The 14,043-nt window shown below is 49.8% G+C and overlaps 1 protein-coding gene across 1 annotated transcript; it reads left to right on the top strand.

The window, feature by feature from the left end:
• The first annotated feature begins 664 nt into the window (after positions 1 to 664).
• Positions 665 to 3,288, top strand: B3GALT5 (beta-1,3-galactosyltransferase 5). Its single transcript, XM_036352181.1, has 3 exons — positions 665 to 828; positions 1,065 to 1,221; positions 2,315 to 3,288. The coding sequence occupies exon 3, from the start codon at positions 2,315 to 2,317 to the stop codon at positions 3,248 to 3,250; it is 936 nt and encodes a 311-aa protein (XP_036208074.1). The 5' UTR covers positions 665 to 828; positions 1,065 to 1,221; the 3' UTR covers positions 3,251 to 3,288.
• Positions 3,289 to 14,043: the final 10,755 nt, after the last annotated feature.

Here is a 14,043-nt window from a genome sequence, read left to right as displayed (position 1 = left end):
AAGAAAGGAAGGGGGAAAGAGAGAGATAGAGACATCAATGATGAGAGAGAATCATTGATTGGCTGCCTCCTACTCCCCTCTCCCCCCCGCCACACACACACACACACACACACACACACACACACACACACACTGGGGATAGAGCCCTCAACCTGGGCATGTGCCCTGACCGAGAATTGAACCATGACCTGGTTCATAGGATGATGCTCAACCACTGAGCCAGGCTGGCTCGGCTGCATTGGGTTTTCATGTTTCTCTCTAAAACACATCCTAGGCCTGCAAATAGTAAGCTCACAAAGGAAGAAAGGGGGAATAGAATTCTTAGCATCCTGCGAAGGCCGGCTCAGCCTCCTCTTCCAATCGGGCAGCGGTTCCTCTGACAGCGTGGGGGCTCTGGCTGGAGGGGAGTCCTGGGGGGCGGGTGGGGGGCGGTGAGAAGAACAGGAACTGGACCACGTCGGCCTCCTGAGAGTTAGCTGCTTCTGGAAAGCTCCCGCATGGTTCCACTTCTTTTCTGAACATACTTGGGTATATTTGGAACAAAACGTTAACTGAATAAAAGTTTGAGGTCCTCATTCGCTACCAGTACAACCAGCCCTTTCTTCATTTCACTCGGTCATTTTCTTTTCTTCCCGGCCCCTCTCACCTAGGAGGACGTTTTGAAGACACGGACCCTGAGTGGAGAATTGATGGATTTCTTCCCTCTGTGAAGTGTGTTACGCATCAGCCACACTCTGTAGAGCAGTTCGACATCAGCATGAGAAGTTGGACTGTAACTGACTTAGGTCTCCTTACAGAGCTCCGGGTGCTGTCCTAAAGGATGCTCGGGTACTTGCATGATGTTATTGATGTTGACAGGTGAACCGTGTGGTGGAATTTGTCTCCATTGGACCCATTTTACAGATGAGAAAAGTGAGCCTGGGGTCGGGCTCTAACACTCTCCCAAGGTTACATAGGCAGGTGGGAGGGTGACAAACCCTGAGCACAGCAGGTGGTGAAGAGCTGCCCATGAGGCACGTGTGATTTGAATGACGCTGTTTTTTTTTTTTTTTTTCCCCTTATAGTGATTCCTGGGAAAGAGGACCATTTTGGGTAAAGAAACGAGCCAGAACCTGAGAGTGGAGAACGGCCTATGCTGACCACAGTTTGTAACGAATTTCCTCTTGGAATCTACCCTGTGGCTTAGCTTTCAAACCACAGGTTCATCTTATCCAGGAAAACGTGAGTTATTTGCTTTCTTAATGTTGACATTAGCATAGATCATCCTGGATTTGTTGAGAACACACAGAGATGGATGGGCAAAAGATGACAGAATCAGACAGGTGCCTTTATAAAGTACCCTAGAACAGCCCGGCCGGTGTGACTCAGGAGTTGAACATTGACCTATGAACCAGGAGGTCACAGTTCGATTCCCCGTCAGGGCACATGCCCGGGTTGCAGGCTCGACCCCCAATGGGGGGCGTGCAGGTTGCAGCCGATCAGTGTTGCTCTCTCACCATTGATGTTTCTATCTCCCTTTTCTTTCCTCTCTGAAATCAATAAAAATACATTTTAAAAAAAGTAACCTGGAACAATAAAATAACAACCACCTCTGGTAGGGTGTGGCGTTTCAAGGTAGTTGTGCAAATCAGAAAACCAGTCTTTTTATTTCTGGGAGGATAACATGGTGCTTAAGTCCAGCAGAGAAGAAGGGTGGTCCAGGTGTTTAGATCGGGAGCACGTGGTCTCCGTCCTTGCAGGCTCTGCAGCTGCACTTCCCATGGCTCAGAGAAGGGCAGAGCTGGAGGGAGCTGGTGAGCTATGTGGCCGCATGTCCTTCTAGATAAGAACCTCGAGACCCCCACGTGAAGGGCTGGCCGGCCTGGGGGCCAGGACCAGTGTCTGCTCCCTGGTCCTCATCACTTACTGTGAGCGAATGACCCCGCAGCCGTCTGTGTGTCGCTATTGAGCCCCGGCCTCCGTCCTGTGTGCGGCGAGATTCCAGAGCTTCTAAAACACCAACCTGTCCCCCGTCCCAGCCTTCTGGGTAAAGCGAACGTGCTCTCCTGCTCCCGAGGTCTGACCATTTAATTAAAAAAAATTTTTTTGATTGATTTCAGAGAGGAGGGGAGAGGGAGAGAGAGATAGAAACATCAATGATGAGAGAGAATCATGGTCCAGCTGCCTCCTGCAAGCCCCCTACTGGGGATGGAGCCCACAACCTGGGCATGTACCCTTGAATGGAAATCAAATGGTGACCTCCAGGTTCATAGGTCGATGCTCTACCCCTGAGCCACACTGGCTGGGCCTGACGGTTTGACTTTGTGCCTTTCAGATGGCCTCGGCGAAGCTGAGGTGGCTGTACATGGCGCTGGTGGTGCTGGGCGCCCTCTGCCTGTACTTCAGCATGCACGACCTGGCCCTGTTTAGCGGAGGGCCATTCATTTTCAAGAAGGAGAGCGGGAGGTTCCTCCAGCTCCCGGCCGTGGACTGCCGGCGGGACCCCCCCTTCCTGGTCCTGCTGGTGACGTCCTCCCACGAGCAGCTGTCTGCGCGCACGGCCATCCGGAAGACGTGGGGCAGGGAGAGGGTCGTGCGTGGGAAACGGACCGAGACGGTCTTCCTCCTGGGCACCACCCCCAGCGAGGCCGCGGCCCTCGCGGTGGCCCAGGAGGGCCGGCGGCACCGCGACATCATCCAGAAGGACTTCCTGGACGTGTACCTGAACTTGACCCTGAAGACCATGATGGGCATCGAGTGGGTCCACCACTTCTGCCCGCAGGCGGCCTTCGTGATGAAGACGGACTCCGACATGTTCGTGAACGTCTCCTACCTGGTGGAGCTGCTGCTGCGGAAGAACCGCACGGCCCGGTTCGTCACCGGCTTCCTGAAGCTGCACGACCTGCCCATCCGCGAGAAGCGCAGCAAGTGGTTCGTCAGCCGGCACGAGTACCCGTGGGACAGGTACCCGCCCTTCTGCTCGGGCACCGCCTACGTGCTCTCGGGCGACGTGGCGAGCCAGGTGTACGACGTCGCGGACAGCGTCCCCTTCCTCAAGCTGGAGGACGTGTTCGTGGGGCTCTGCCTGGCCAAGCTGCGCATCGGCCTGGAGGAGCTGCACTCGGAGCAGACCTTCTTCCCCGGCGGCCTGAGCTTCTCCATCTGCCGCTTCCGGAGGGTCGTGGCCTGCCACCACGTGCAGCCCCAGAAGATGCTGATCTACTGGAAGGCCCTGGAGGCCTCCGCGGGAGAGGCGTGTCCAGCCGAGTGAGCCGCGCATCTGGACCCGCAGCAGACAACCCGCGGGGATGTGGGTGAACCATCCCTGGACGGGCCTCGCGGAGGACGGTCAGGGGCTCGGGAGGGGGCGAGGCACGGAGGGCGAGGAAGGAGAGGGGAGGGGAGGGGAGCAGAGCAGGGAGGGGAACCGTGACTCCAGTCGTTTTCCAAATCTGAACTAGAACGCAAGCTCGAATGAAACGGCCGATTCATTTCGAGTTAGTGCCCGAGCCATAGCAGATTCCACCTCCTGCGTCCCTACACCCTTGCACCTGGTGTTCCATGAGCACCTCTGTCTTCTCAGGTTGGGGGCCAGCATCCAGGTGAGGTGGGGCTGCTGCCATTCCCATTGACACCGGAGGAAACGGTGGCTTAGGGAGGTACGGGAACTTGTCCTCAGGCTCACGGCCAACACACTCCGGAACAGGGAGGAAACTCGAAGGCCATCAGAATCCATTCCCTCCTGCTCCCTCCTGTGCGACCCAGCCCTCCCTTGGGAGAGGATGCGGTGAGGAGGCTTGGAGTGCAGCCTCGCTGATGGCACCCTCTGTCCATGTCGGAGTATCTCCTCCTCATCTCCTGACCTGTGTGCTCTGTAGTGCTAATGCTGGGGTGAACACCCTCTGCCCCCCAGCTGTCTTCTGGGGGAGTCCCCGTTAGCAGCCTGGCACCTAGCTCATCCCAGATGCTGCCCTGCAGCGGCTGCAGCTCAGGCCCCGAGAAATGGCTGCTCCGGACACATCAGTGTGCACACATTTTACTCAGACATCACCGCAGGGCCTGGCCCGTGTGCAGACCTGGCCACACGGCTGACCTCCCCAGGCGCATGGCACGTGCCCTGAGCCACGGGTGGGGTCCTGTCTGCACCGGATGCACTTCATCTGCACGTTAGGTCTCTAGGTTCAAACGGGAGGCCAGTGGGCGCGAGGCTCGGCCAGGGAAGGGTGCTGGAGCTTTTCTGGGAATCCAGGTGCATTTGGGTTAAGTTGCTTTCCAGGACCCCGCGGGACACTGGTTGCTGGATGAGCCCTGGTCCAGGGGGGCGGTCTCCCCGTGTCTGTTCCCCAAGCCTGACCCAAGCTCATCTTCAAATTTCTCGTGTGGCCAAGAAGCAACTGTTTTGTGGTGTGGAGTTCAACCTGCAGCGTCCTTCTTCCCGGAGGACTGTGCGGCCTGCTCTTCAGGGTGGCGTGAAAGCGAGGCACTTCTCTGCAGCGATCTCTGCCCATTCAGCCACTGTCATGTGACGTGCAAGGCCGTCTTGCTGCTGGTCGCAGGATGAACGGTTCCTCCTGTTGACTTTCTTGGACTTTGCCAGCACTCAAAGCAAAGGCCTCACGTGGCTGCGTAACAGGCACGTTGGACTAAGCTCTGGCCCGAACTCAGAGCAGGTGTTTGCTGCAAGACGGTCACGGCCGTGTTAAATTGCAAAGCGAGGTCTGCGCCCTATTTTGCACAGCATTTGGGTGTGAGGGGACCGGCTGCTTCTTGCAAACGTGTTCCCTTATCCCGGCTGCTCTGATGTGCCGGGTCATGTTCAGAAAAGCCTCCTTCTCAGCTGGGAATCCAGGGGTTGAGCACGTTTCCCGAAGCCCAGCTGTTGCCAGGGCCACACGCCGCCGTCCAGCTGCCTGGGCTGCCCCTGATCCCCAAGACGATGGTGGCGTCCGAGGGGAAAGGGGTTGGTTGGGCCGTAGGGCTGAGTCTGTGCTTAGATGCCCACCTTGTCTGGTGTGTGTGTCCGTGTGGCCATGGGGCTCGGTGGGTGAGGCGTGGCTGAGGCCAGTCCAGCCAGCTGCCTCTGCACGCGGATGGTCAGGCGTTACTTATCTTCTTTTTATCTCAGTTTTCTCATCTGAATAATGGGACAGTAGTGGTTCCCACCTCGCAGGGCTATTGTGCCGGTTGAGGCAGTGTGTGGAGACCGCTCCGTATCGTGGGGCAGTAAGAAGAGCAAGGCGACGTTTGCTTCTGCAGGTGCCCCCAGCATTCTCAGCTGCTGGGCGGCAGCGTGGAGCTTGAGTGTTCACTTGTACTCGCCTTTGCACAATCAGCTGCACACTTATTACAGAAGCATGCGCCACGTGCTGCGTGGGGTGTGGTGGAAACACCTTTGCGTGGGTCTGCAGGCCGCGAGGGGGAGGCCAGGTGGTGCCCGCGGGCTCCCGCGCCAGCACCCGGAGCTCTGTGATGGACTGAGCGCTTCACACGTGTGGTTTCCTTTCGTGGCTGCCGTGGCTCCTGGGAACAATGAGAAGGTATTTCCCTCCCACTTGGCAGTACTTGTTTTCTCGTGATTTCTTTAAAGAATTCACTTTCAGCGTTTGCCCCATCAGCGCTGGCGTTTTAGCTCTTTTCCTGGGGGTGGTAACGATCAGTCAGGCCTCCTCTCTCTGTCCAGGTCCCTGGTGTGGTGCCCGGAGGGAGGAGATAGGAGAAACGGATCCATTGGGTTAAAGGTGATCTCACTAAGGGGTGTCCGGCGGAAGGCTGGGCTGGAGACGAGGATTAAGTGAATGTAACCCCCTCAGACACCAGCTCCGGAGCCTCTTAGAGACTGTCATTGCCGCTTATTTTTATTTCTGTTTTGGTTGCACACGATCCACAAGTCCGTATGTGAACATTAGGAAACTTTTTCATGGGCTGAGGTGGTTTTGAAGCAAACTCTCAGTTCTGTCCCTGGGAGAGAACGCTGCTTACGTCCTCCGTGTGACGATAAATGGAAGGATCTGTGGCTGTGGGAACTTAGATTCGAGAGTTCCTCTCCGTTTTCCTGCTTTTCAGGGGTGACACCAGGAAAGGACCACTGCTCTCCGAATGGCCCTGAAACTGAGCGGAGAGCCACTACCCCCCCCCCCCCCCCCCCCCCGTGTGGGGCACAGAGCCACAAAGGGCTGCTGGGCAAACGCCAATCTGAATACGGACAAACAAAAAATTAGATTTAAATTAATTTTAGAAATGATTTTTACTTACCAGACCTAATCAACCTTAAATATAAGTGGAAAAATGAATTCACAGCCAAATGTTTTTGGTATCACATGGTGGTTGGTTTTCTTTTCTTTTGTTTTTTGGAAAAATGGTAGAAATTTAAATTTTTCCAGGCGTAAGTACAACAGTGAGAAAACACCCAGGCTTGCTGGCTGGCCATGGCGGGGGAGGAAGAAGAGAGCGGAGTTAAGGTCGGCTCTGAGAGCTCTGACCTGGCTGGAGACGAGGTTGGGGTTCCTGCGGCAGAAGAGAAGCGGAGATGAGATGCAGAGAGTGAGTCAGAGACCTGCAGAGAAACAGAACCAATAGGAGGTGGAGACGAGCGCCATTGATTTTAAGGAATTGTCTCCAATAAGGGCTGATGTTGCATTCTTTGAAAAAATATATACTTTTTATTGACTTCAGAGAGAGGAAGAGATAGAAACATCAATGATGAGAGAGAATCATTGATCGGCTGCCTCCTGCACACCCCCTATTGGGGATCAAGCCCACAACCCAGGCTTGTGCCCTGACTGGGAATTGAACTGTGACCTCCTGGTTCACATAGGTCGATGCTCAACCACTGAGCCACGCCAGCTGGGCTGATGTTGCGTTCTTGAGTGTGAAGGCAGGAACTTCAGGCTGAGTTTCTATGTTGTAGTTCTGGGAACAATTCCGTCTTCAGGAAAACTCACTCTGTGCTCTGAAGCCTTCAACGGGTTAGATGAGGCCCGTCCATGTTATAAAGGGTAATCTGCTCGACTCAACGTCTACTCACTTAAATGTCACTCTTTACTGAAGGCTACTGATTTTCTGTTTACCGCATGTTCAAAATACCTTCACAGCAACATGCAGGCTGATGTGGACCCAACACCTGGGTCCCACAGCCTCGTCTCGCTGACCTTCACCTGAACCATCACTGTGAGCTTGTCATACGTGCCAAGTGTGCAGGGCTGGCCAGACACCCTGGTGGCTGTCCCCGAGGCCATGTCTCTCTAGGAAGGAGCCGGGCCATTGGCTTGTTGGCAGGAGCTTTGCAAAGGCCAGAGTGTCCATCTTGGTTTCCCTTCTCTTCCCATGACCTTGCCAGGTCCCTGAGGCCTCGGAGGAGCTTTTTTCTCCCCACCGTTATGGGTGTTGTTATGATCCTTAGCACGGGGGTGCCCTGGCTGGCTTCCAGGGAGAATTTCTATCTTCCTCACACACTCCTGTTTCTTTTAATTGGATGCAGAGTCCCTGGTCTTCTCTCCCCAGATAGACACTGGCGTGTGGCCTGGGCTGGTTAAGTGGCTCAGAGATGAATTGGCCCTAGAATGGCTGATGCTGGTTCTTTCTGGCTGCTCCATGGAGATGTTTGCCTCTAAGAAGATTCCGGAGGCACTTGTGCCTACCTCTTATCAGAAGTGGGGGTGCCCGAGAATCACAGGGGGTCCCAGTCTTGCCTCTGCCACTGATGTGCTCGGTGGCCGCACACCAGTCTTTCCTGATCTCTGTCTTTGAGTTCCCCTGCAGACCTGGCTAGGCGTCCAGCTCTAATATTTCTACCTACGGAGCCCTCAGGGTGGGTCATTTCTGTCAGACGCTCTGTCAGACGCTCATGCACATGGGATCTGGCCTGGGTCAGTGTGTGTGACCATCTGCTCAAGGACTTACGGGCACAGGTGACAGGCTGTCAGGCACAATCAACTTTAAATCTGAGTGGAAAAATCAATTCCAGAGCTAAGTGTATCTGGTGTCACACTGTTTTGTATTATCGGTTTGTTCTACTACCTCCCTCCTCTGGCTTAAGAAGTTAGTGCCTGATGCGTGTAGAGTGTAGACGGCCAGTGTGGCATTTACACAGCCCGACCCAGAGACCCTGCCACGCACATGCTCCGGGGAAGTCAGTGCAAGGCCAGGGTCTCAAGGGTCCCGTCCTTCAGTCCCCACACAGAGAGAGAAACCAAAGAGGTGATGAGACCCTTAGTTAAGTTGTGCTTTGGAAAATACCAGATTGGGGAGAATTGGCTTAGTTTATAGCTGGTCAAATAAGAAAGCAAGGAAAATCCAGCACGATTAGAAATCACTTAATGTCAACCAAGGGGATGTTGTGGTCAGATTTTGTATTTCCTAAGAGACAGTAAATAAAAGTAAATTTTTATGTTATTGAATGATACTTGAAAATATTGTTTCCCTGTATTTCAGAAGGATCTACTAAACTCTTATGTCATATTTTGGGAGTAGGCATAAGTATTTATGATTTATTAATAATGGTACACATTTAATAAACATTAAATTACTAAGACAGCATAATGTTCTTACATTGGTTAGTTTTAAATTATAGCTAGACGTGATAAACTTGTGCTCTTCCTGAAAATTTGGCAATGTATGGACTAAACTGGACAATATTATTATTTTTTACATGATGTTTTCTTTTTTATTTATTTTAAAAAATCTTTATTGTTGAAAGAATTACAGATATCCTTCTTTTAACCTCCCATTGCCCCCTTCCACCCAGTTTCTGCCCTACCCCAGGCCTTCATCACCCTATTGTCTGTGTCCATAGGTAATGCATATGTGCATATAAGGTCTTTGGTTAATCTTTCCGCCGCCCCCCTCCCTTCTGAGATTCGTCAGTCTGTTCCATGTTTCCATGTCTCTGATTCTATATTATTTATCAATTCATCTTGTTCATTAGATTTCTTGTTCATTTATTTTGATTGTTAGATTCAATTGTTGATAGATATATATTTATTGCCATTTTATTGTTCATATTTTTTATCTCTTCCCTCCTCCTCCTCCTCCTCCTCCTCCTCAAAGAATACCCTTCAAATTTCATGTAATACTGGTTTGGTGGTGATGAACTCCTTTAGCTTTTTTTTTGTCTGTGAAGCTCTTTAGCTGACCTTCAATTCTAAATGATAGCTTTGCTGGATAGAGTAATCATGGTTGTAAGTCACTTTGGATATTTCTTGCCACTCCCTTCTGACCTGCAAAGTTTTTGTTAAGAAATCAGCTGACAGTCATATGGGCACTTCCTTGTAGGTAACTAACTGTTTTTCTATTGCTGCTTCTTTTAAGATTTTTTCTTTGTCTTTAACCATTGGCATTTTAATTATTATGTATCTTGGTGTGGGCCTCTTTGGGTTTCTCTTATTTGGGACTTCTGTGCTTCCTGGACTTGTAAGTCTATTTCTTTAAAACTTCTCAGATAAGGGAAGTTTTCTGTCATTATTTCTTCAAATAGGTTTTCAATATCTTGCTCTCTCTCTTCTCCTTCTGGCACTCCCATAATGTGAATGTTGGTACACTTGAAGTTGTCCCAGAGGCTCCTTACACTGTCTTCATATTTTTGAATTCTTTTTTCTTTTTGCTCTTCTGATTGGGTGTTTTTTGCTTCTTCATATTCCAAATCCTTGATTTGATTATCAGAATTTTCTACTCTACTGTTGAATCCCTGTAAATTATTCTTTATTTCAGTTAGTGTGTGCTTAATTTATGACTGGTCTTTTTTATGTCTTTGACATTCTCACTAAGATCCTTGAAAGTCTCAGTAAGTCCCATGAAGCTCTCATTGTCCTTTGATGTTCTCATTAAGATACTTGAGTAATCTTATAACCGTTGTTTTGAACTTTGTGTCCAATAGCTTGCTTGCGTCCATTTCTTTCATTTGTAACATGTTTCTTTGTCTCCACATTTTGGCTGCTTCCCTATGTTTGGTTCTATGTATTAGATAGAGCTGTTATGTCTCCTGGAATCTGTAGAGTGGCCTTGTATGATAGGAGTACTGAAGGGCCCAGTGGCTTAGCCTCCCCAGTCACCTGATCTGGACACTCTAGGTGTGACCCTGTGTGGGCTGGGTGCACAGTCTTGTTGTAGTCGAGCCTTGAATGGCATCACTGGGAGGAATTGGACTCCAGGCAAATTGGCTGTGAGAACCAGCTGCATCTACAATGGAAGAGCTTCTGTGCAGGAGACATCCTTATGGAACAGGACTTGCTTCAGTGGGGCTTTGGTGATCACTGAGTCTGTCCCTTGAGTGTGTCCCTTGTGGATGTGTAGAGTTGTAATCTGCTATGGTCTGAAGCTGTCCACCAGGTGACTGGCTCTAGGACCTTCCAGGAGGTGCAAAGTCAGCCACTGCCTGGGGCCACCCATCAGGAGATACAGAGAGATGGCTGTTATTTATATTGGGTTAAGAAGTACTCAGGTGAGGTCCAGCTGTGAGGCAAGGCAGGCTGGTGCTAGTGCTGATTGTGTTGGGTCTTTTATTGATAGGTTTGGGGCACACTGACTCCAGCTGCTGCTTGTTTAAGAGATTTTAGCAAATTCTGAAGCCTTAGCCAGGACAGGCCATTCGTATGGAAAAGTAGCTGCAAACAGGTTGGGTGGGGCTGAAAATTGGATGGGATGGGGTCTCAGGGAATCACAAGGGTAGAGCAAACAGTGTGGAAAACACTGGTGGAAACTCAGATATGGCTGCCTGTCAGCTCTGCGACAGGGGAGGTCCCAGCACAGAAACAATGACTCCCTAGGAGCAGCCCTGTCTGGGAGAAAGCCACCCCAAGTTCCTGCCCTAAATGCCAGACAACCCAGTTCTTCCCTGTATGTCCCCAAAACCACCGCCCGGTGCTGGAGCTCAGAGGAAGCTGAACTGTGTAAGTTCTCGTGCTGGCCCTTTAAGAGGAACACCTGGGACTCCAGCAGCTTCCATTTCACTCAGCCACAATTCCCACTGGTTTTTACAGCCTGAAGTTATGGGGACTTCCCTTCCCAGCTTTGGAACCCTGGACTGGGGGTCTGGTGTGGGGCTGGGATCTCTGTTTCTCATGGGAGGCCTTGGAGATATCCCTCCTGATTCAAGATATGCCACACGTGCGTGTTGGATCAGCCCGTTTTGTGCCTCTACCCCTCCTACCAGTCTCAATGCACTTTCTTCTTTGCTTCTCTAGTTGTAGGACTTCCATTCAGCCAGGTTTCAGGTGGTTCTGAATGGTGGTTGTTCTGTATTTTAGTTATAATTTTGATGTGGTTGTGGGAGGTGGCCAGTACTTGTGTTTACCTTTGCCGCCTTCTTGGTTCTCCTAAATGATGTTTTCTATACTTATTTTGTGTTTGGGAAAATATTTTTAAAATTCGACTTTGATAATGTTTAGGAAAATATGTTGAGCAACCTTGACATACTTCCTTTGTAAGAGACAGAAATTTCTTGTTTCACTTGGACTTTCAAAGTAAAGTACAACTCTTGGAGGGTCTTTAAGGGTCAGGGCCAGGAGGGAATAGTGGGAGGGGAGAGGCATCCTGCGGGAATTATACACCCAGGGCATTATGCTGCAGGCATCCTTTGGCATTTTCTTTCTCTCAGGTATATTTATATTTTTGAGAAACTACTATTTCAGTTTAAGGAATCAAGCCTGTGGACAGATATGATTGTACCTTTAGAATCTTCATGCTGACTTATCTCTGAGGCATAGATTGGATCCCTGATCTTTCAAAGTGTCATGTAAATGAAAATAAAATGATTGACACAGGTGTGTTTTCTTTGACTTCAGCTTGTATTTGCCACAATGCTTGTGATGCTATGAACCTGGAAATCACCATTCACCCACACTCCCTGCAGGTTGCATCCCCAGACTGTCTCAAACAAAACAAAAGTTGGGGGGCAGCGAGGGGATGCAGGGCTGTGTGTGTGTGTGTGTGGGGGGGGAGGGCATGGGATGCCTGGAGGTGAGTAGAGAAGGGAACGTCTTCTCAGGATGAGTGACCTGCTCCTCCCTACCCTGCAGCCAGGCCTTGTCCCCTCAGAGGCCCATCCTGCCCCACCTGTGCTTTCCACTTCCCCTCTCAGACTCCCCTCCCATCACTCTCTTCCTCCATCCCATCTGCAGCTCTAGTCTAGAACATTCTAGAGCATTCTCACAGCACCCCGGCATACTCTCACCTTCCAGTCAGAGACAACTTTCTAGGCGCTCCTCCTTTGCCAGTACCGTCCTCTTCTTTTTCCCCTTAATACTAAAACTTCCTAAAAGACAGCCTTCCCACCAGCACCCAGAGGGGCAGGAGGAGACCAGAGTCCTGTGTCACGGAGGCCACGGAGAGAGAGCAAAAAGAGGGAGAAGGTGGCTAGCAGAGTAAACGTGTCTGACGTTCATGGAAAAGAGGACCTGAGGCTGCTCAACCCCAGGGGTGTCACGAGGCACTTGGCAAGAGCCCTTTCGGCAGCAAAGGGAGAGGAATCCTGAAGTAAGTGAGTAATGGCATGCACCGAAGGCAAGGAAGCGGAGCCAGTGCCATTTCTTTCCTCTTATCCAGTTTGGGTAAAAGTGTGTGGGCAGAGGATGTCAATGATCGACTGGTTATGAATGAGAGACAAGGGATCTCGGTGAAGGTTGAGGGTGCTGACATTCAATCTCACTCTAGGTGCTGGGAGGTGGGTGGAGAGAGACATTCACGTTTATTTGTCCTGGATCTGACAAGAATCACTGGTGAATGACAGAAGACTGGAAGCAATCCAGATGCCCATCAAGATCTTGGCTCCCTTGAACAAAATGGTCCATCCCCACAATGGACCACTCTGGAGAAGTGAAAAAGGACGGAGAAGGTTTCTCTCTATTGATATGGATTGATGTCCAGGATATATTGTTAGGGGAAAAAGACAGGGTACAGGCCAATGTTTGCTACTTCTAGTGTAAATATATAGATTTGCTTGAATTTTCAAAAAGACTAAAAGGACATACAAAAGTAATAGTAATGTTATCCAAAGGGAAAGGGGAGGAGAGGTTTCCACAAATATATTTTTGAACCATGCAAATGTCTTACATAGTTTAACAAATTTAATCAAAGTAAGATTAAAAAGCAATTCCTAAAAATGGAAAGCAATGGACTCTACTCCTATCAAGTTGTAGCATAACCACACAGAAAAAAATTTTCCTTGGTGACTTTAAAGCTCAATATTTTGACTCTACGTCCCTAGGAAAAGATGTTCTAAGAATCAAAACAAGAGCAAATACTCCATTTGGTACTTTTACTGTTGTTGGTGATATTCATATTGTTATTATGGAACTATAATATGCTTATTAATGCAAAGCAAATACACAATTATTATACTGTATTAGAAAGCAAGATTTCCATTATAAAACAGATACACGCATAAAATCAAATAAGTTAAATAAAAGCCCTATAACATTAAATTTGAATGAGAAATATCAGAATGGTCTTATGGTGTTTTTATCTTTAAAAATATTTCTGAGCTCTCTCCATCACAAAGGCTAAGAAGCAATGACACCCAGATTGTGGCTTCTACTACAGTTTCCCCACAAAAGGTATCAGAGTTCCTCAAAAAGAAGGGTTGATTTATGGTCTGAAGCAAAAAATGAGCAAAATGAGGCTCATCCTGCTATGCCAGAAAGCAGCAAACCTGTTGAAGGGGTAGCACAGTGGGGACCACGGGGTGCTGGAGGGCAGAGAAAGGTCATAGGCCAAGGAATCCAGGTGGCAAATAACTTACTAGAAAAATCTCAATTGGAACCTCATCCAATTGAGGTTGGTAGTGTGTTTTGGGGACCCTTTTGAAATGGTGCCCCTCCAGTTTGGAAGTGGCTGAGGTCTCAGTGAGCCACGGAAGTACTACTGATACTAGTGACAGAGGGCACAGTTGAGTTAGCTGATTATGAAACTGTGTGTGTTTCCTCCACAGACTCTTGGACTATCACAGCAAGCAGGGGGTGTGTATGCCACTGAATATTTTTTCTCTACAGGCGGACACCAATATATTTTACTTTCTTATTGGAGAATTTTATTGCCATTAAAAAATGGCTTGGGCCCTAGCCAGTTAGGCTC

This window comes from Myotis myotis, unplaced genomic scaffold, assembly GCF_014108235.1.
Source record: "Myotis myotis isolate mMyoMyo1 unplaced genomic scaffold, mMyoMyo1.p scaffold_m19_p_2, whole genome shotgun sequence".
Taxonomy (NCBI): Eukaryota; Metazoa; Chordata; class Mammalia; order Chiroptera; family Vespertilionidae; genus Myotis; species Myotis myotis.
This window is presented reverse-complemented; position numbering and strand designations above follow the sequence as displayed.

What these genes read in the sequence shown, in the direction of transcription:
- B3GALT5 (XM_036352181.1), top strand. Translation starts at nt 2,315, where the DNA reads ATGGCCTCGGCGAAGCTGAGGTGGCTGTACATGGCGCTGGTGGTGCTG.